Here is a 20,331-nt window from a genome sequence, read left to right on the forward strand (position 1 = left end):
GTATAAGTATACATCTTGCTTGTCGAGCAAATATAGCACGTATAGTTTGCATAAGCATAGCTTATTGGATATAAACGTTTCGACGATCTCTTTGGATCGCAAAAGTAGATCGTTGCTCCTAGAAGTATATAAGTGAATAAATTGTACAAAAGGAAGATAGAATTGAGCTAATATAAAAACGAGAGTACTCGCGGTTCGTAACGAAATAACGTTGAAATGGTGCAATCTGATCGGTTGATTGTTTGCGTACAAAAATAAGAGAAAAATGTACTCAATACGTCGGTGAGTTGGTCGTATAAACGAAACTATAAAATTTCAAAGAGTTGTACAATTAATTGTCCGTTTCTCTCGCTTGCAAATGGTTGTAAGAAGAGTTGCAAAAAATACAAAAAGAGAAATGTATACCTAAGATATCTCTTGGGTAAATTTGTCGTAAGATAGAAACCATAATTTCAAAAATGCTCGTACAACTAATTGTTCGTTCTCTTCCCTAGAAATGGGTTGTAAAGAGATAAGATAAGAATGTACTTAAAATAAACGTTGAGTAGGTTCGTGGTACAGGAGCGTAGGACGTGAAAAGGAAAGTATAAATTTTGAAAAATCAACACCATCGAGGTATCGAATGTTTCTCTCGTTTACGTAATAATTGGAACAAACGTCGGGGATAACTCTGGAACGCCTCCGCGTCGTTCTCCGTGAATGAAAAGACGCGAAAACCTCGCTAGGCATTCGAAGCGTTAAAGGTGTCCCGCACACGTTGCAACGTGAAATATTCGCGAACGATACCGATCGTCGAGGGATGATACCAAAAGTTACGTCTAATTGTTCGAAAATTTTCCGATAAGATCGAAGCTCTGCGTGTACAAACGTGTATAGGCAGTATCGCGCAACGGGCCGAGAATATATCCCGCGCTCGAAGAAAAAGTGGAAATATTACCGCGTCTCCATCTTTTTTTTTCAATCTTGGAAAAAAGACTCCTACACGAAGTTATACGGTATATTACACGAGTTTACGATCGTTTTAATTGTAGAGGAATACACGATTGTTTGCACAACGCGTACTCGAGATCGTTCGAAAGTATTGAAATTTGTAAATTACGGTGCAATAACACGAGTTTACAATACTTTCGAACGAGCTCAAGTACCCGTTGCACAAACCATCGTGTATCTCTGTACAATTAAAGCAATCGTAAACTCGCGTTATTACACTGTAATTTACAAATGACGAGTTGACGATTAAAGCACTTGTGTTGTCGCACAGTAATTTAAAAATTACGAGTCAACGATTATAGCAATTGTAATCTCGTGTTATCGCACAGTGATATACAAGTATCGATTTCTACGGAAAGAAACAATTCGGTTTGCACCGCTACAATACGTACTTGAAATCGTTTGAGGAAATTCCATGGCTCGGTGTGGAGGCGGCTTAAAGCGAGCGGGATCGGTGTTTGAGGGAAAACGCACGCGTGCGCGCGCGAGAAATGAAACGCGCTCCGGCTCCCACGTCTCTCCGCGCAAAGAAGTAATCGCATTCTGGTTTACTCGGTAGTTTGCACCCGATGAATCACTAGCTCTGTCCGCGACTCCGCGGCGATACGAGCGGCTAACCTGTTCGCCGTAACTGGAGCACCTATCTGGGTGTCTCGCGACATTTGCTGGAACAGAGGAGGAGAGGAAACTTAATGAAACGCCTCGGCTTATTTCGACCGCGCTTAAAAGGGCAATTCGCGACGCGCGATAAAACCGCTACGTTCGCGATCTTAGTCTCGAATCGTGCATCTCTTTCCACGTTCTTACGTTCGAGAACAACCGAAAACAACCGAGAGGGACGTACGATAGAAATCGGCCCTCGAGAAGTGGAAGACTCGAGTGGAACGTCAATGACAGGTAGTTCTCTTAGGAGTTGATGCAACGGTTCTAATAATTATGCCATTGTCGAAGCAACTTCCGCAATTCCATCTTCGTGTTGTTCGTCACGATCCTCGACTCTTTTTGAATTTTTTCACCTGTGCCGAATCTTCTTTAAACTTCGTCTTAGCTCCAAGTATGAATATATATATACATAGATACACAGATATTATACTGGCCATGTATCTTTCGTTGTTTTCGATCGAAAGTTAATGGTGAAACGTACGATCGTGAGGAAAAAGAATTACGCATCCGCATCGAGCTTAACTCGATTAATAGCGTCGTTTCGAACGTCCGAGAGGCGCGTCACGACGCTGTTGGACGCGCGAAAACGCGCTCGAGTCCCGGGTAGGACCACATTTCGCAAGAAACCTCTCGAAGCGAATCGCGCGAGTAAGTTCTTTTTTCTTTCTTTTTTTTTCTCGCGCACCGGACAGAACACCTCGGGAAGGACACAGGTTCCACGAGGCGTTATGCGATGTTTCGACCCACGCTGTTGTTCGGTCAACGAGAGTCAGTCGAATATTCATTCACGTGGGACTCGATGACACCCTTTCGAGTCGTTCCGTTCCGATCGACGGGCCCCTAACTCGCCAAAACCGAAGAGAAACGGGTCAATTAACGCGCGAACTCGATCGAGGAGGCGATTAGATTTATCGCGACCGAGTGATTTTATTTAACGCGCAGCTCTTCGTAACCAGTTCTCTGGCGCCACGTTGATACTGACCCGGCTTTCGTTCGAACGGAGCGTCACTTGCAACCCCCCCGAGATGCATTTTTCCCGGAGCAGTCGCGCGAACAGTGTACCGTAGTAGCCAAGATATAGCTCAGATCGTAAATTAAATTGTTGTAGCAATGTAACGCGATAGGTTACACCCTCCAAAAAAAACAAACGATGCACAAAGCTTTCATTGTATAAAATTTCATTCTTAACAAGGGATATCTTCATCGCGTGCAAAGCAAAAAAAAAACCAATGCACAAATTTTTCATTACCTGCAATTTCACCGAAGATACGATGTAAAAGTTTTTCACTGTAAAGAATTTCATTCTTAAGAACAGATATTACCACCGTCGGTGTACAAAAGGTAGAGGAAGTGGGAAACCCGCGCGTATTGAAATAGATACACGCGGCGCCCTGGACCCACATAGGTGTGCATCCAATTGGATACACATGGCGGTCAACGTGTTAACGAACGAACCTACGTGTGGCCGATGCGTATCCTCTCGTTCCCCTTGAATCGCGACGCGCAACACCGCGATGCCCCGCTACGCTTAATGGCTCCCGCGGAATTGCGCATCTCGCGGGTCGAGAATTATTTTTACGTCTTTTGTCATTATTTATTAGCCGCGTGCCGTGCCGTGCTGTGGCACGGCGTGGCGCAGCGTGGCGGGACTACCGAGAGAAACTTTGAATATTCAGATTCGCCCACGCGACGATTCTCCAAGGACCCCTCTCGACGTTTAAAGCCAGGAAGATTCTCTACCGGAGCGAATGCACCAACGTTTCTCCTGTTCCCGCGAGAAGCAGCTACTTACATAACGCCGAGAACCATCGATCGATTTTCAAGGGGGACTGAAACCAGTTAAAACGAAAGTGATTTTAGACTATTTTCTTTCAATCGCGAACGTTTTCATCACTTTCCATATATATGTATGTGTATTCCTTAACGTTCCGAGATGTGAAATTCTTTCTTTGTTACAATTTTTACTGTTATTATTTATCACAGACGGGAACATCGGTGTACGTAGGTATATCGATAATCAAAAATATACAAAAGAATCGTGTATGAAATTAAACGGGACGTGTTACGGATAACTACAAAAATTTATACAAGTTGTACATTCTTAAAGCCGAGTTGCTCGGAAAAATGTTCAAACGGTTGCTTCGTCTATTCGTTTCTAAACAAGTACGGTTTACGGTGTTAGAATTGACAATGAGAGATATATAACGGTTTCGTTTATCGATTTTTCATGAAGTAATAAATTTGGAGAACTTTCATGGAGAACAGCATGCATTCTAGAATTTCTTTTACGTTGATTTAGGATGAAAAATCGAACGATCGAACGTTGTTAGATATTTTTAGAAAAATAAACATTCCACGTTCGTCGGGTACAGCACTTATCGAACATCCCGGTGCAAATACGAATATAGAAAAATGTCGGTTCGTTAATTTTGTGTCGCGCCATTGTTTCAAGGTTCACTTGGAACCACCCTCGAGGAAACAAGGACGATCGAGGGATCTAGTTTTCGCGAAACGACTCCGAGATCGAATATGCGACTCGCGTTCGAGAAATAAAATGAGAACGCGTATCCACTCTGGATTGAAAAAAGATAGAAAGAAAGAAAGAAAGGATCGCATCCGCGTTTGCAGGGAAACGGCTACGCAACGAAGATCGCAGGGAAGATCGCGCGTGTTCACCTGAGAAACTTAATATTCTATTCTATTCTCCGAGCGCAGTCGAATTTATCGTAACAGCATCAGCCGTGTTTATGTAAATGGCCGCGATGTTCCAACGGACGAAGCGCGAATCACGCGGCGCGCTATTCGTAGGTAGAGGTACACCATCCTCGGTTTTTCCGTAAATATTCCCGATCGCGGTTTCGTTAGCCTTCGCGTTACTTCTTCCTCTTTTACTATTTTTGGAAGTCGTCGCTTCGAACGCGCTCGACGACGATTTATACCTGTGTGGAATAACGCGATTTTTTCTTCTTCTTCTTCTTCTTTTTCTTTTTCTCTTTTCTTTTTTATGGATTTCGCAAAATCGTAAATCCCGCCACGCGTCGACGCGCGAATCGATGACGTCAACCTGCACGCGATGAATATAATTCGACAGGGACCGAGCGCAAGGGACAACCGAATCTCGTCCAACGTGCAGGTAAATGTCTTTGAACCGAACATTTCAAACAGTCGAGACTCGAATCTTCGATACGAGAACTCGAAAGAATCGAGCAGTTCTAATCGAATCGAGTAGCTACGATCGAACCGAGTGACTCGAATTGAACCGAATAACTCGAATTGAACGGTGTAAATCGAATCAAATCGAATAACTCGAATTGAACCGAGTAGCTCCGATCGAACCGAGTGACTCGAATTGAACCGAATAACTCGAATTGAACGGAGTAAATCGAATCAAATCGAATAACTCGAATTGAACTGAGTAGCTACGATCGAACCGAGTGACTCGAATTGAACCGAGTAGCTCGAATTGAACTGAATAACTCGACCCGAATGGAGTAAATCGAATAACTCGAATTGAACGAATAATGATTTACATAAAAATTCTCAACATTGAATCAGTTATTCTCCTTAGTGTAAGCGCCGAGCCTTGACAATATAAATGATCAGGATCGCCTCGATGGTAACGATGAATTTCAACGCGGTATCCACGAGCAATAAGTAACCAAGCGATGGACAAAGTGGTAGAATTATCGAATGAAAAAAAGATAAACAAAAGGATTCCGCGATTCGTTATTTATTCGTTAAAACCAAGGGACCAATGGTGATCGACGGCGTGACTTCGAGAAAGATGTTAATTCGCCGGCAAATATCCTACGATTTTTGGAATCGATGGAAAGTTACCCGGCGTATTTAAATTCGAGTTTGATTTATTTATCCTGGCCTTTTTTTACAAAACGAAGCACGTACCGGGAGAACGGAAAAAGAAAAATGAGTAAAGCAATACGAGAAAACACGAAGGCTGTTTGCAAAGCGAAGAGATTTTAATTTTTCTTTAGATTATTCTGTTACTTGTACGTTGAATAAAATAATTCATCATTTTATCATTTATTTGATCAAATAAATGTTCTCGAATATTCTCTTACACTATCGTGTCAAATGATCATTAACTGCATCAAAAATGCATTATAGATTTGCATATAACGTCTCATTTATACAAGTATTATTTTTGAGTGTTTTTTTTTTTTGTAGCAGTATACGACAATTAGAAACAATTTAATTATTATTTTATTTAAGAGAAGTGGTTGAAATAAAAAATTATTTGCAAACAATTTATTAAAACTAAACACAGAATAAAATTAGTTATCCACATACGTTGCTTTTTGCCAAAAAATAAAGTTAGCTTTCTACCTCGTTTCTAAAGTAAAAACCGTAAAGTATTTAAAATAATCCCATAACTTCGAACGATCATTTGATATCTTACTTCGAATAAAATGTGCCCAACCCTGTGAAAAAGACATCAATTCCCCGATATATATCCTACAATATATAAAATCGGTCAAAAATTACCGGACATGTTTAAATTCGAGTTTGATTTATTTATCCCGAGCTGTTCGTACGAAAAGAAACATACGATCCGGGTGAACGAAAAAAGAAAAGCGAGGCGAGCAGTACGAGAAAACGCGAAGGCTGTATGCAAAGAGAAGAAATTATACATCGCGCACGGAAGCGATTTAAATAACGGGAAAGAGGCAGAAAAAAATGTCGACGATATTATAAAAAAGGAATTTACATACGTTGGCAAAGATTCGATCTTACCGATTAAATTTACCGTAAAGCGTGGACGAGGAGATATTTACCCGGAGAAGTGGTAGGTCGCACTTTCGTAAATTCCTAGCAGAAACGATTGTTCGTCTCGAAGAGACCACTCGGTTTACGAGACGACGTCGATAAAGCGATCTTCCAGCTCGAAGGTTCACGTGGCCTTTGAACGCGCTTCTTGTTATTTTTTCTTTCTCCTTTTTCGTTTTTCTTTCCACCGTACGACGATGCGTGCATAATTAAGAAGAAAAAGAGGTACGCAAAAAGTGAATGCCTGAGAGACGGTAGTCGTAGCGCGTGCAACGCCCTCTGTACGTTTCCCGAATGGTGAGGTCGTACGGTGTGGCAGTGTGGCGCGCGATACAAGACGTCCCGCTGGCCAGCAGTCGTGCCGCGTAAAAGAACGAGGGCCGATCGCGCCCGATTAACTCGCTAATTGTCAGCGTTGTTTAAAGCGGTGCCGTTTACACGCACCGAACTCGTCTCGAGGCGAGACTTTTCAGCGACCTCGCGGATCATCGGGAATTCGTGAAACACGCGCAACGGGAAAACGTGCACGCCCATTATTTACCTCGTGCTTCCCTCTCGCGGGGAATACCCGAATCACGACACTACGGGAACTTGGCAAGAATCGATCCGGGAATTTTAACCCCTTTAACAACCCGCTTCGCGAAGCGACCCTCCATTGCGCACTTCTTCGATGTACTTCTTTCGCTAAATTTCGTTCTCGGTTGAACAATCTTTTGAAATATTTTTTCCTTCGTTTACGCGCTATGTTTATTCTTCTTTGAGTATCTTTAATGTAGATACTTGGCCATTTTTCAACATGGAAAGAATCGGTCCAGGAGTTACAGAGACTCCTACTGACCTTTTTGCGGATCAACCAAAGCTATAAGAATCGTCTAGAAAATAATGACTGTTTTAAGATAACAATACGACCGAATGAAAAAAAATGTTTTCATTATTGATATCTTTGATACGAATACTTGGCAATTTTTCAACGTGAAAATAATCGGTCCCGTTGAGCGTTTCCCGTGACCAGGAACCAAGATTGCAGTAAACGTAGCAAGTGCTTCTATTCGGGACGCTTATGCATCGATGTATGCAAATCGTCGCGCAACTCGATAACGAACGACGATCCTCGTTACGAGAGTCTCTCGAACGATTCCTGAACACGATTCGCAATGGAATTCCACGGCGCGATAAACGCCGGCGTAAAAGAAAATATTAACGAGCCTGCTTTTCGTTCATTGCCGGAGTTGAAAGCGCGCCGCTCGAGCGCTCGGTTTCGTAGAGTACGTTGTTAACGATCGAAAGTCAATTACAGGAAAGAATGAAATTCCGAGGTCCTGGCCTGCGATGGATTAACGACTCAATTAACGAAAACTAATTGGTAACGGAAGCGGGAAAGTGGAGGCGACTGTGTTGTGCCAACCCACCACGACTCGTTATATATTTTTTTCGTTTCATTTTTTCATTTCGATATCTTTTTTTTTCTTTTGCGTTTCAGCCACAGAATTTGGTGATGATGGGCAGCTTCCCAGAGTGCGACGTGAAACTTTGCGATTTCGAGATCTCGAGGGTGATCCTCGAAGGGACCGAGGTTCGCGAGATCCTGGGAACACCGGATTACGTGGGTAAGAGAACCACACTTTTATTTCGATTTTCAAACGAAAATGGAAACACGTCGAGTCTTACTGTCGAAGGTTTACAATTGTTTTTCGATAATTCGATTAGAATTCACCGATTCGAATTATTTCTCGAGCGTTTCACTGATTCGAATAACAGGTTGTTCGATAAGTTTTGTCGTTCGATACGGAGAACAAAAAGTACGAAAAATATATTCCTGAATAAATTGTCCAGTACGAACGAGTTTATTATATACGGCGAGAGTGATTTTTCCACTCCCAAAGCAGCAATTTTCATCAAATCGAAGTTCGATAGTCAAATAGTTTCGCGAAGCAGTTACTCCGAATAGCAGACTGTATCTCGTAAATAAATTACACGCATTGGTTTCGGCGCGTTCGCGTGCCACCTGATAACGATGTGTTTTCGTCTTTAATCGTATTTGCTCGCGACAAGAAAAAACCAAAGGAAACACGCGTTGGACAAACGACGATCGATCCGTATGCACCGACGACTCGATTCGCGGTTCTCTCGGCGAAAATTTCAAGCATCGCGAGAAATTCGTATAAATTACCGACGTCGCCACTATCGGGATGATGTATCGCGCGTCGTTTACTTCGCGCGGCGAATTCGCCGCGATCGAACCGGTAAACAGGTGTGTCGGCACTTTACTCTGGCGCCAGTAGCCGGTTAATCGCCACCGATCGATATCTCGCCTCGCTAATTGACGATCCTCGAGCAAAAGATCGCGATTATAATGGATATTAATCGACGCGTTGTCGTACAATTATAGTGGAGCGAAGGCAGCGGCGACAAAATTAAACCGATGTAGGTATAGCAAAGGTATACACCGAGGTCGTAAATTAAATTCCCGCCACAATGTAACGCGATCGAATTTCAAAGAATCGACAACGATTGAGCGCCATTCGAGACCGTTACGTTCAATTCGACCACCATGAAAGACTACAACGGGAGAGCTCTTAAATGCGCCGATAATACCATTAAATGAAATCTTTCGCGAATTTATTACACACGATGCATTAAACGAAAGTTTATACTCGTTTAATTATTTTTCTCTCGCTTCTTTTTCATTTAACTTTCTCTGTTCCTTACCGTTCGTACTCTTTATTGATTTTATCGATTCTTTTCAAATTTTGCTTCGAACGAGCCCAAATTGCTTATTGGTAATATATTATCGTGATAATATATTTAATTGGAAATTATACCGAAAATGAAAATTGAAATGAAATTTAAAATGGAAATAAGGAACCCTGTGGAAAATAGAAATTGCACAGTAGTTAGGAACTCGTAAGGGTGGATTTCCTCCCTTGGACACCGACCGAAGTAAAATCGACCAATGGTGTCGAAAAGTAGAAGGTTCAAGCTTTAATTCGCTTCTCGTCGCGATAGTTTTCGAGGAATATTAAGAAAGTTACGGAGCTTTGAATTTTATCGTTCTTCGGCAGTACTCGAGCGGTCCTAATTCAATGGCCGGGGGATGTACAGCTTGGCCGTTGAACAAGCGGGCTGCGCGCGCAGAAACGAACTGACCCGCGGGAACGCGCACAGTTAATCGCGACGACGCTTTAAATCTCGCCGTTTCAGGCAATGTGATTGGTAACGACGTTTCCGTGCCGAGACCAAGAAAGAACAGTTAGCAGAATCCAACTCGAGCGTCTCGACGACGACGAGATCGTCGTGAACTTTTATAGAAACTGTTGCTAGCGTGACGATCGAACGCCAGTGATTATTATCATAAATCTTAATTGCTCATGAGATTTACAGCTGATCGCGTTCGGATCGAGCATCGTCGCGATCGCTGTTACGTTACTGTGAATTTTTAAACTCCCGGTTAATTATCGCTCTCGTTGAATATCGGACGCGAATATTTACCGATACATTCTTTACCGAAAAATTGGAAATCGGTTTTCCCCGCGAAAAATCTGTAAATACTATTGCCAATAAAATAGGAAAAATATATATGTATATAAAAGAAACACTAGTTTAGTGCTCCAGTTTCCGATGAAAGCACAAAAGCACAGTATTAAAATAATATAACATAAAAATGATAATTTCCGAAAATTGTAATTATTCAGAGTTTGTCGAGATAAAAATGAATCTATCAGGGTTTCTTGGACGCATTATACTACACGTATCAACTCTCTATAGTACACGTAACTTTACAGTGTATCGTGCAACATGGTTTCCTTTCGCACGGCTTCGATCCACGTAACGCGTGGATGGGAAACAACCGGGTTATAGGAGGATTAAAATCTTAAACGCGTTAGGGTTCCACGTGCAACGTAATCGCGCGTAACGGAATAATCTACGCGCGCGAACTTTATTCGACGAGAAGCGCTCTGATCGTGGGTCGCGCGTAGTTAAACGTATAATTGATGTGCGCCATTATTCCCGCCGATCCTATCAATTCGTTGAATAATAGGACTGGCTAGAGAGATCTCGTATCGTTGAATATGTTAATCCAGTTTAACGTTTCTCAAAATAACCGCGCGAACAATCGTATCGCTTGCCCAACACGATGGTCGAGCTTTTATCGAAATCTTATAGACGGATCGTTAGATTCTGCGTCGACGCGTTAACCCGTAGAATGTATCGTTCTGGTCGTTGATTGTAAATGAATAAATAAAAAATTGAAAAAATTTTACGGACGAAAAGCAACTATTACGATACTTTTAACGGTACGATCGACGAACAGGTCCGACTCGTTTTGCAAATCGGTTGTTCGAGCCTTTGATGGTTTCTCTTCGATCATCGACGCCCACCGTGAAGTAAATTTTCGTTTCGATAAATAAAAATGACGATATCGTGACGAAACGATGATATCACGAATTCAAACGATCGCGTCGCCAAATCGAACATCCGCCTAACGCTCGACAATTTCGTAACTCTTAAGGACTACACTCTCACCATTCACCGAAATACACGATTGCTCTTGTGTAATTTCAGCGCCCGAAATCCTCCACTACGAACCGATCACGTTGGCCGCCGACATGTGGTACGTAAATAGAGAAACGATCGATCGAACGATATATAATAGGCTGTGACGATAGAGTTCCCGGTGATTGCGGTGAATACACACAACCTTAAGAATACGTAGATGAACAACGACTAGTGTCTTACGGAATGAAATAAGAAATTAATTACTGCACGATAAGAGATGTATACACATTGATGTATACAAATTGCACTTCTGTAGACCCCAAATGACTTGTTAAAACATTCGAAAGCAGCACAGGTAGTATTTATTCGTGTGATCGTAAATACGATTTGCGAAATCTGCTTTTATCGTTGCTAAACAAGCAGCTAAATAAAGTTAATCGTTCGAGACACGTGGGAAGACGTATATCTCGTTGGTGACATGGAATAAAAATTGGATTAATTTACTAAAAAGTTCCAGTACCCGGCCGGGAACTTTATTGTCGCATTGTGTACGTTTTTATTGAGATCGGGCACTTTTGGAAAACTTCACGATCGTTTCAGGTCCCTGGGTGTAACGACTTACGTTCTCCTGACCGGATTCTCTCCGTTCGGTGGCGAAACCGACCAAGAAACATTTCAGAATATATCGTTGGGCGACGTGGACTTCCCCGAGGAACTTTTCGGGGACATTTCGGCGCAGGCAAAAGATTTCGTCGCGAAGCTTTTGGTGCTAGACCCAAGGTAAACGACTCGTCTCCAGGGACGGCTGAAATTTTATTCGAATAATACGTAACGTAGTATTAAACTCTTCTTCCGCGTCTTATACAGTTTCAAAGATATGTATGATAGTAAATACGATAGTAAACTCATATTTTCTTCAAGGGGGTGTTTTTATCTCTAGAATCGCTGCCAAAACGAAAAATGGAGCCATTGATATAAAATTTTTCTCCCACGCAAGCGTGGGTCCGTTTTGACGAAAGTTACTATTAACGATAAACGTACTCACGTGGGTTACAGTGCACGGATGACCGCGAAACAATGCCTGCGTCACGATTGGCTGCGCGGCGCGCCAACCCAGGCATCGCCTCATCTCCGAAGATACTTGTCGAAATCGAGGGAGGTTCTGTTGGAACGCGTCGTCAGCCGAGAGAACTTACGAAGAGCGGCGCTGCTCAGCCAGGCGAGTAGCCAAGCGAATCTGTCGAGTGACGCGCAAGAGTCCCACCATTGCGACCAAAATCTTCAGGATTGTTTGCTCAGCCAGAGCGAGATGTGCCTGAGCCATCGGCTCACCGGTAGCCGTTCCAGCCTCGAGGGTAGCGAGGGATTCCCGAGTCCCGCGGAATCACGAACCAGCTTGAACTCCTCCAGAACGAACCTGAGTTGCGCGAGTCAGAGCTGCCTGCTGAACAAAGAGCAAACACAGGGTCTGTTGAGTCGCGCGCAGAGCCGTTCTCAGGCCAATCTGAATCACGGCCCTAGTCGAGGGCTACTCTCGAGAATACGTAGCCTGAATCGAGTCCAGTCTCAGGCGTGTTTGCTCAACGGGAACTCGTCTACGGCCTCGAGCTCGCTGCAAACACGGATGGTGATCAATCCAGTGATCACCAAGTCGCGCGAGAAGCTTTATGGGCTGAGATCGTTGTCAAAGTCCCAAGGGGTCCTGGACATATACAGAAGCCTCGAATGCCTTAAACGAAGAAGGAAGAGTTACCAGCGCGCCAAGACCGAGGATATGGTGCCGATCTTTAAACGTCTAGGCGGTGATATCGACACCTCGAACTCGTCCAGTGCCTCGATCGCTACCACTCGCGACATCGACGATCCAGCGACCTTAGACCTGGACGAGACCGGTCTGGACGAACCGTCCGATCGAACGGACAACGAGAACGAGGACACCCCGGATTCGAACCCGTCGATCCTTCGAGACACTCTCGGAGACGCTCTCGGAAACGCTGTCGGAGACACTGTCGTTGAGAACTCGAGCGTATCCTCGACGAAAGAGAAGATCGAAAACAGTTTGGAGACATCGAGAGGGCCCACGTCCGAATCGGAGGAGAACCTCGACTCTCTCAAGTCCATCGAATCGGACACGTTGACCGAGGACTCGGACGAAACACCGATCAATCGTCAGACCGAGTCCCTGTTAGCCGGGAAACGTCCCTGTCAGCGACAACACTCGGACGCTTCCAGCCGTTCCAACAACTCGGCCACCTCCGACGACAAGGAGGATCGCTCGACCGAGTCGGAGACCGAGGAACCCAAGTACACTGTCGCGCAGTTGGTCTCGGCGTTCAACAAACACCAGGAGGTCGCTTCGAAGACCAGTTTGGAGGCGATCATGACCGAGAAGAGGATCAACGAGGTCACCTTCCCCACGGGGACCAAAGCTTTGAGACTGTTCATCCCGGACATCGACATCACCGAGAGCAAGATCGTCAGACGAAAGACCAGCTACAAACCGCGCAAGAACTGGGAGGAGCTCCGGAAGAAGAACGAGAAGAACGAGGGTCTGTTGAAGAGCTTCGATCGCGACTCGGGGAACGAGGACGACGACGAGGACAACCAGAGCCGCGAGAAAACCAACCAGACCGATTTCGCGAACACCGAGAACAGATCGAACCCGGATATCAAGGAGGAGAAGAACATGGATCGATGGACGGTTCTGCCACCGATCGAGATCAACGGGGATTCTATCTTCGCGGAGGTACACGATAACGTGAACACCACCGTGGACGAGAAGTACAAACGGTGCGTGAAAGGAGCAAAGATGAACGCCACGGAGACCGACAAGTCGTCGAGAACGAGATCCCAGGCTGCGGGGACCCCGCCTCGTCAGAAAGAACGACTACCCAATTACATATACCCCGAGGCGACGTGCCACAACAGAGACGACCTCAAGAAGACCTCCTCTACCGGCGTGACGAACGGCAGAGGCAATCCCAAGTCGCGGAGGAACGATCGTCAGAAAGCCATCTGCAACACGGACTGCGTCAACCTGAAGGACATACTGCAGAGGGTGGACACGTTTCAGAGCACGCCGAGGGAGAATCTGGAGAACCTACGAAAGAGGACCTCCATCGCCAAGATAATCCTCAACGACAATCTACCGTACGACAGCCAAGAGACGGGTTGTAGGGCGCGCAGCGAGCCACCGAGCAACCTCTGCGGCCGCGAGGAGACCGACAAGATGAAACTGGACGTTCCACCGCCCTCGTTCGTCAGATCGTCCTCGTTGTCCAGCGACAGCAGCTGCCCAACACCCTCCAGCGTGCAATCGGACGTGAACGTCTCGTGGGAGGACGTTCAGGGGACGGTGGCCGGATCTAGCGCCTCCCTCGAGAAAGAGGATCCTGGTAAGCTTCGAAGGAGGAACGAGATCCAGAGAACGTCCAGCGAAGGTAGGAACAAGCAATGCACGGAGGACAAAAGACTGTGGGGCAGAGTCTGCACCGGTTCTTACAGCAGAGCCATGGAGAAGTTCAGCAGGAACAACGACGCCAACAAGAAGTCGTTGGGCCAGGCGAACGGTTCCCAGAAAAATGAGAAAACAAGAAGAAAGAGCAGCCCGGCCATGCCCCAATACATCAACCCGTAGTAAACTTGTAGAGACTCTAGCTGCGCGAAGACTGAATCCAGAGCTCGACCTTCCCTAATTGCGGTGACTCAGACCGGAAGGTGGAGAAAAACGTACACGGTCCGAAAAATCTTCCTTCTCGTGGATACCACGACCGACCGGGAACGAGATAATCGACTCGGCTCGCCAGCCTCGTCCTTGACGAGCACGTTCGGTTGGAAACGCGCGACGACGGAATCGTAATGCAGTCGTCATCCGACTCGGGACCCCCAGGAGCCGAACGGATACGTAATCCGTTGGAGAAGCGTGTGTCATCAAATCGCTCGCGACGAAGAACGGTAACCCGTCATTAACATCCCACCCGAGCGTGTCGCGGCGTCGAACAAGGCGGTCGGTACGTGATCGATCGTCGTGGCCTTATCCTTGACTTAATCTCCATATCGAGCGCACTTCGACGAACCGCTTCGTTTTCGAAGTGCGTAGTATCGATGAACGCGTGGACGTTTACGCGCCGATCGACCTGCGTCGATCTCCGCGACGAGAGAGAGAAACGGAGACGATGATCCGACGTGGGCGAGCCGGAACAATGGAGACAATTTTTTTTTCTTTCTTTTTTCGTTTCTTTCCTTTTCTTTCTTTTCGTTCGTTTTCGATTTTCACCGTCTCGAGGGCGACGGAAACGAAAAACGGCGGGAAAATCCGCGCGACACAATTACGAGAGCCGAGGATATAGCACGATCACGGCCGCGATACCTTTACGAGGATAATTGCAACGTGATTCATTCTAAGCAAATTGCGAGTTAAACGAACAACAATCGCCGGAGTTCGAACAACGAAAATATACGCGCACGTGTGTTTCTCTTTCTTTTTCCTATTTTTTTTTTCCCCGTCCCTTTGTGCGTATCTCGCGCGCCTCGTCGGACAGAAGAACTTTTTTTAATCGTAATATCGATCACGGAACAATATACATATATACATATATAAATATAAATATAGATAGACAAGAAACGCGACAGACATTGATGAAAGTTGCTCACGCGTACGAGATCGTCTTCTCGCGGTACCGAAACCGCCTTTGATAATTCCGCTCTATCTATCGAGTACATCGTGGTTGTTAATCGCCGGCTATCCACAATTGGCGAGAACGCCGTAATTCGCGATCTGGTTCGCGGGACTTGGCGTTTCCGTTAGAGCCGATATAGCCTTGTACCTCATTTAGACGTTAAACAAAACGACTCTTTCGACTTTTGTATCGGAGATATCTCAATAAAGATTCTTTCTCGTTGAACCATCCTGGCCCGTGTGTGTCTGTGTAAACGCGTGCCACCTTCGACGAACGCTGAAATCAAGAGACATTAGAAATAATTTGCGCGACGTTCGCTCAGCGAGGATTGGTAAAATTAAATTTTATTATAATATAAAACAATTCGGCATCGTCGATCCATTGCTGTATAGTAGTATACACAAAATAATCGCAGACTCGCGGACACTCGATTATTCCCATCGACTCTTCCTCACTCTCTTCCTTTCTCCCGCGTTGTTCGAGGCTTGGTTATCCTGATTCCGCGACGGCTCCGTATTTGGTTTAGGCGGCACGGGGGGCGGCGGGGGCATTATCACGGAAGGAGGCGTAATGGTCTGTTCCCACGTGTGATCCGACGATGCCCGGAACTGAAACCAGATTCTCGTCCGTATTTGTCAAGCACACGGTTCTAGTCGCGCGCTGCGTGTCGTAACGGAAGCAGAAACCTACCTGAGAGTTATACTGGCTACGGAACGCGGCTTTCATCGCGGACAACCGATCGCTGCCTGGCCCGTGTCTCTCCAACTTCTTCACGACTTCACTGATGTCCTTCGACGTCTGCGACGAAGTACCGCTGCTCTGAAATTCCACGAACCGATTAGAAATACAGGGCTGAACGAAAAAAAAAAGAAAATCAACGACACCAGTCCCCGTGATTTGTTTACGATATTCGAACGATAAAATACGTGTTTTATATATAATAAAAAAAGAAAAGAAACTTTTATCTAGGTTTTGCTTTATCTAGTTTATCTAATTTTTTTAAATACACTATTGGATATTTAAGGGCCGAGTTAGTTATTCAAAGAACTTTGAACAACTGTAAATATACTAACGAGTCGACAGATCTTCACGAAACTTCACACGTGTTCATCGAACAGTAGTACCATATTTATAAAAATAAAACGACGAATCTAATAGCTCCATTTCTTATCGAACGACAAAACTTATCGAGCAACCCGGTACGCGAGGAAGTCTGAGTTAGGTCAAAGGATTAATAATTACCGAGGTCGAGGAAGCGTCTGGTCTTCCCCGGAAACCAAGTCCAGCCCCTCCAACGTTCAAACTTTTTCCTTTTCCACCCTTGAATCTCGACTTTCGGAACCAAGCGCTTTGCATCGCCAAGTCTAGCAAACTCTTTGGTACATCTTGATTCGCTCCTTCCAAGTTTCGGACCAAGTGTCCGGCGAATTCCTTGTCCTTTTCCGTTACAAGGGTATACGCGCTACCCTTCTCTCCAGCTCGTCCGGTTCTACCTATCCTGTGTGTGTGGGTGTCTATATCTCGAGCAACGTCGTAATTGACGACGGTTTTGATATGTGGAATGTCCAAGCCCCGAGCTACGGGAAACGACGTTTGTTTTATCGCGCTGTCATTCAACGAGAAGGTGAACAACAGTGTACTTACCGGCGACATCGGTAGCGACCAAAGTACTGACATCCTTCCTCTTGAAAGCCGTAATCACTTTGTTCCTCTCGATTTGATCCATGTCACCGTGCAAGAGTAAGACATCGAATTCTTTCAATTTAAGATTGTTCGCGAGTTCTTCTGCATTGAGCTACGATAGAAAAACGGGGAACGTTTAAACAAATAAAAAAAAAAAAATGAACGTTACGCATCGTCTACGGGCGTGACGCGACACGTAAAATTCGTTCGATGACAATTTCCGACCTTTTTGGTTACAAAGATCAGCAGGCTACCAGCGCTCAAAAACTCGACTAAATTTTGCAACAACCAAGTCCATTTTCCAGTTGGATTGTTATTGAAAACTGTCACGTGCTGTGTGACGTCAGCGTTCGCTTCACCGACGTCCCCTTGAACTATCCTAACGGGGTCCGTTAAAACGTCCCTCGCAAGCTTTTCCACCCTCTTTTTGAAAGTTGCGCTGAACAACAACGTTTGCCTGTCCGGCCTCACGTGATTGCATATAGAACGCACCTGCGGTTCTGAAATCAAGCAGAACGGTAACAAGCAAAGTGGAAACATTGTTAAGAGAGAGTAACGTCTCTCGACAATACATAATCGATAATAAAAGGGTTGTTGCCGGTTACGAGGGAAATTTTACACCATGGTAGGTATGTAGCTGTTAAGGGCAGAATGTACCGCAGAGTGTATTCAATCTTTCAACTATTTCAAATGAATATCATCTCTTACCGAAACCCATGTCGAACATCCTATCGGCTTCGTCCAACACCAGGAACGTTACTCTGCTCAAATTCGTCGCCTTCATTTTAACTAAATCTATCATTCGTCCCGGTGTTGCAACTACAATTTCTGCACCTCCTTCCAACGCTTTACTCTGCTCCCATTTGCTGCCACCGCCGTAACAGCAACACACTTGAATGTTGTAAACTTTCCCAAATTTTCTCGCTTCTTGGTAAATCTACGAATACCAGGAACACCGATGAAACGTTTACACGATCTTTGAAAAAAGGTACCAGTGTACGATAATTTTCGTTGTAACGTGAATCGAACCTTCGAAAGATTCGATAACGTTACAACGGAATAGATTATACGAATCTTAAATTATCTTAGAATAAAATACCTGCTGAGACAACTCCCTTGTTGGGGCCAGAATCAGGCCAATGGGTCCGTCACCGGCCTTTAATTCTCGCTGATCCATAATATGAACTAACATCGGCCATATAAAGGCTGCTGTTTTACCACTACCGGTTTTTGCTATACCTATTATATCCCTGCCACTCAACGCGGCGGGTACAGCTTGAGCTTGAATAGGAGTGGGTTGAGTATATTCATTTTTTCTAATGGCTTTTATCAAAGCATCGTCGAAACCGAAATGACCAAAACTGGTAACCGGATTCGGTGGAGAGGGACCGGATACTTTAATTCCCAAAGTCTTTCTCAAGTCATCGATTTGTTGTTTATTTAAATTAGCGATTTCCTCGTGAACGTTATAAAAGTTTTTCTCGAACGATTCGTACTGTATTTCACTGTGATCGATAGGAGGTAAAGGATCGATCTCTTTCTTTTTTGGTGGCGCGATAGGATTCCCATCTTCGTCGTACTCGATCTCTTGATCAGATTCTTCTTGTTGCAACCCAGCAGTTGGGTTCTCCTCCATATACCTTGTTAGATAAACAACTCCATGTTTTTCCAGTCCTTTTTCTCGAATTTGTCCTAGCTGAAAAATGCAAATAATAGATCTTACCTGTAGTAACTCTCTTCATCGTCTTCTCCGTCGATATCTGCTCTGAATCCCTTGGATTTATCTTCTTTGCGCTCGTCCTCTGCCAGTTGGGCTTCGTAAGTGTTCCTCTTCACTTCCGCGTCTATACCAGCCATAAAGGCATCCAATGGATCTTCTTCGCTGTCGCTATCTTCCTTGGGAATTGATTTTTTCATCAGGTCATAAGTGGGAGATCCAGGTGCCGGTATATATTCCAAAGAGGATGTCGGAGGGTCGTCGTCATCCTCAAAGTATCTGAGTTTACATATTTTAACCATATATTTGTATTTGATTCTTCTACAACTTTTATTCTTTGAGCATAAATTCGCAATAAGAGTTTGTTCAAGACATATACTCACTCTTCTTCGGTTTTGCTACGCTTCTTTGGCATGCCCCAACATGCGGATAAGGCATTTTCGGTGATAGAATTCATAGTATGATATCCCTGTTTACTTAACGTAGAATTCGGAGGAGGCGGAGGTATATTAGAACCGCTTCTTTTTGTGCTAGACATTTGGAAGCCAGCGAACCCAAAGCCTTTCGGCTTGTTACCTCCTCCACGATGATAACTCATATTTTTCTTATTATCTGCTAAAATGTGGTTATATTAAAGATTGCTCATACGCCCCGATTTTGCTCTTTCTTTAAAAAAGCTGAATACAAGAGAAAATCTTATATTCTAAGTCACTTTGGACCGCACTGCTTTCAAGTACTACTACGATTCTTGTATATCTTTCGTTTGATAAAAAAAACTACTGTCTGTTTTTAGCTATAGAATCGAATATCGAGTAAATACATTATTGATAGACCTTTAGTTCAAAATACAAACGCGAAAAACAGTAAATCAACTAGGAAACCATATATTTATCATTTGTGTGTATCAGAATAACGAACATATTATAAGCAAAGTGATAGTGTTTCGGCTAATATCTAAGCAACACCGTTTTGACAGCATTAAGAAATAACTTTCATTGATAATATTTATTGTTTTTGTCCGATCACAGAAAATAGGTTAGAACACCTTTGTGACACACTAGTTCGATTTGTAACGTTGAATTGTGTATTCGTCACATATAAACACTGTTTCACTTTTTGGCCGATATTTTAGGACGATTACGTGAGTCGAATGTATCTTACACAAGAATATCGTTCAAGAACTTGTCTTACACTTAACAAAATGCGACTCCAAAAACCTTAATATCGAACGGTAAAGTACATTCTGTAACAACTAAGATGGTGCTGCCTCCGTGCGGAATTATCCTGGATACACGTACAGGGTAGGGATCATCTTTG

At 44.4% G+C, this 20,331-nt stretch overlaps 2 protein-coding genes across 4 annotated transcripts in view; one reads left to right on the plus strand and one right to left on the minus strand.

The window, feature by feature from the left end:
- LOC143153371 (uncharacterized) overlaps positions 1-15,839 on the plus strand; it is a 29,729-nt gene extending 13,890 nt beyond the window's left edge. The window contains exons 4-7 of the mRNA XM_076324469.1: positions 7,919-8,045; positions 11,002-11,050; positions 11,536-11,715; positions 11,992-15,839. Of these exons, the coding sequence (XP_076180584.1) occupies positions 7,919-8,045; positions 11,002-11,050; positions 11,536-11,715; positions 11,992-14,572 (2,937 nt within the window). The 3' untranslated portion in view covers positions 14,573-15,839. The remainder of the gene's footprint in view (positions 1-7,918; positions 8,046-11,001; positions 11,051-11,535; positions 11,716-11,991) is intronic.
- Positions 15,840-15,927: 88 nt separating this feature from the next.
- Positions 15,928-20,244, minus strand: LOC143153372 (ATP-dependent RNA helicase DDX42). 3 transcript variants are annotated; one of them, XM_076324470.1, is made up of 10 exons: positions 20,060-20,244; positions 19,398-19,629; positions 19,021-19,293; positions 18,397-18,937; positions 18,006-18,234; positions 17,523-17,797; positions 17,259-17,409; positions 16,857-17,191; positions 16,305-16,433; positions 15,928-16,222 (listed from the first exon to the last, which is right to left on the minus strand). In XM_076324470.1, the coding sequence occupies exons 2-10, from the start codon at positions 19,610-19,612 to the stop codon at positions 16,046-16,048; spliced, it is 2,325 nt and encodes a 774-aa protein (XP_076180585.1). In that variant the 5' UTR covers positions 19,613-19,629; positions 20,060-20,244; the 3' UTR covers positions 15,928-16,045. The 3 variants fall into 3 exon arrangements, with proteins under 3 accessions (XP_076180585.1, XP_076180587.1, XP_076180586.1); XM_076324472.1 differs by having other exon boundaries at positions 19,398-19,626; positions 20,206-20,224; XM_076324471.1 differs by having other exon boundaries at positions 20,206-20,223.
- Positions 20,245-20,331: the final 87 nt, after the last annotated feature.

This window comes from Ptiloglossa arizonensis, chromosome 12 (assembly GCF_051014685.1).
Source record: "Ptiloglossa arizonensis isolate GNS036 chromosome 12, iyPtiAriz1_principal, whole genome shotgun sequence".
Taxonomy (NCBI): Eukaryota; Metazoa; Arthropoda; class Insecta; order Hymenoptera; family Colletidae; genus Ptiloglossa; species Ptiloglossa arizonensis.

Coding starts and splice junctions, on each gene's coding strand:
- LOC143153372 (XM_076324470.1), bottom strand. CDS start 19,612: ATGAGTTATCATCGTGGAGGAGGTAACAAGCCGAAAGGCTTTGGGTTC. Junction 19,294..19,397: donor CGTAGCAAAACCGAAGAAGA/GTGAGTATATGT, acceptor ATGTAAACTCAG/ATACTTTGAGGATGACGACG. Junction 16,223..16,304: donor GTAGCCAGTATAACTCTCAG/GTAGGTTTCTGC, acceptor ATCTGGTTTCAG/TTCCGGGCATCGTCGGATCA.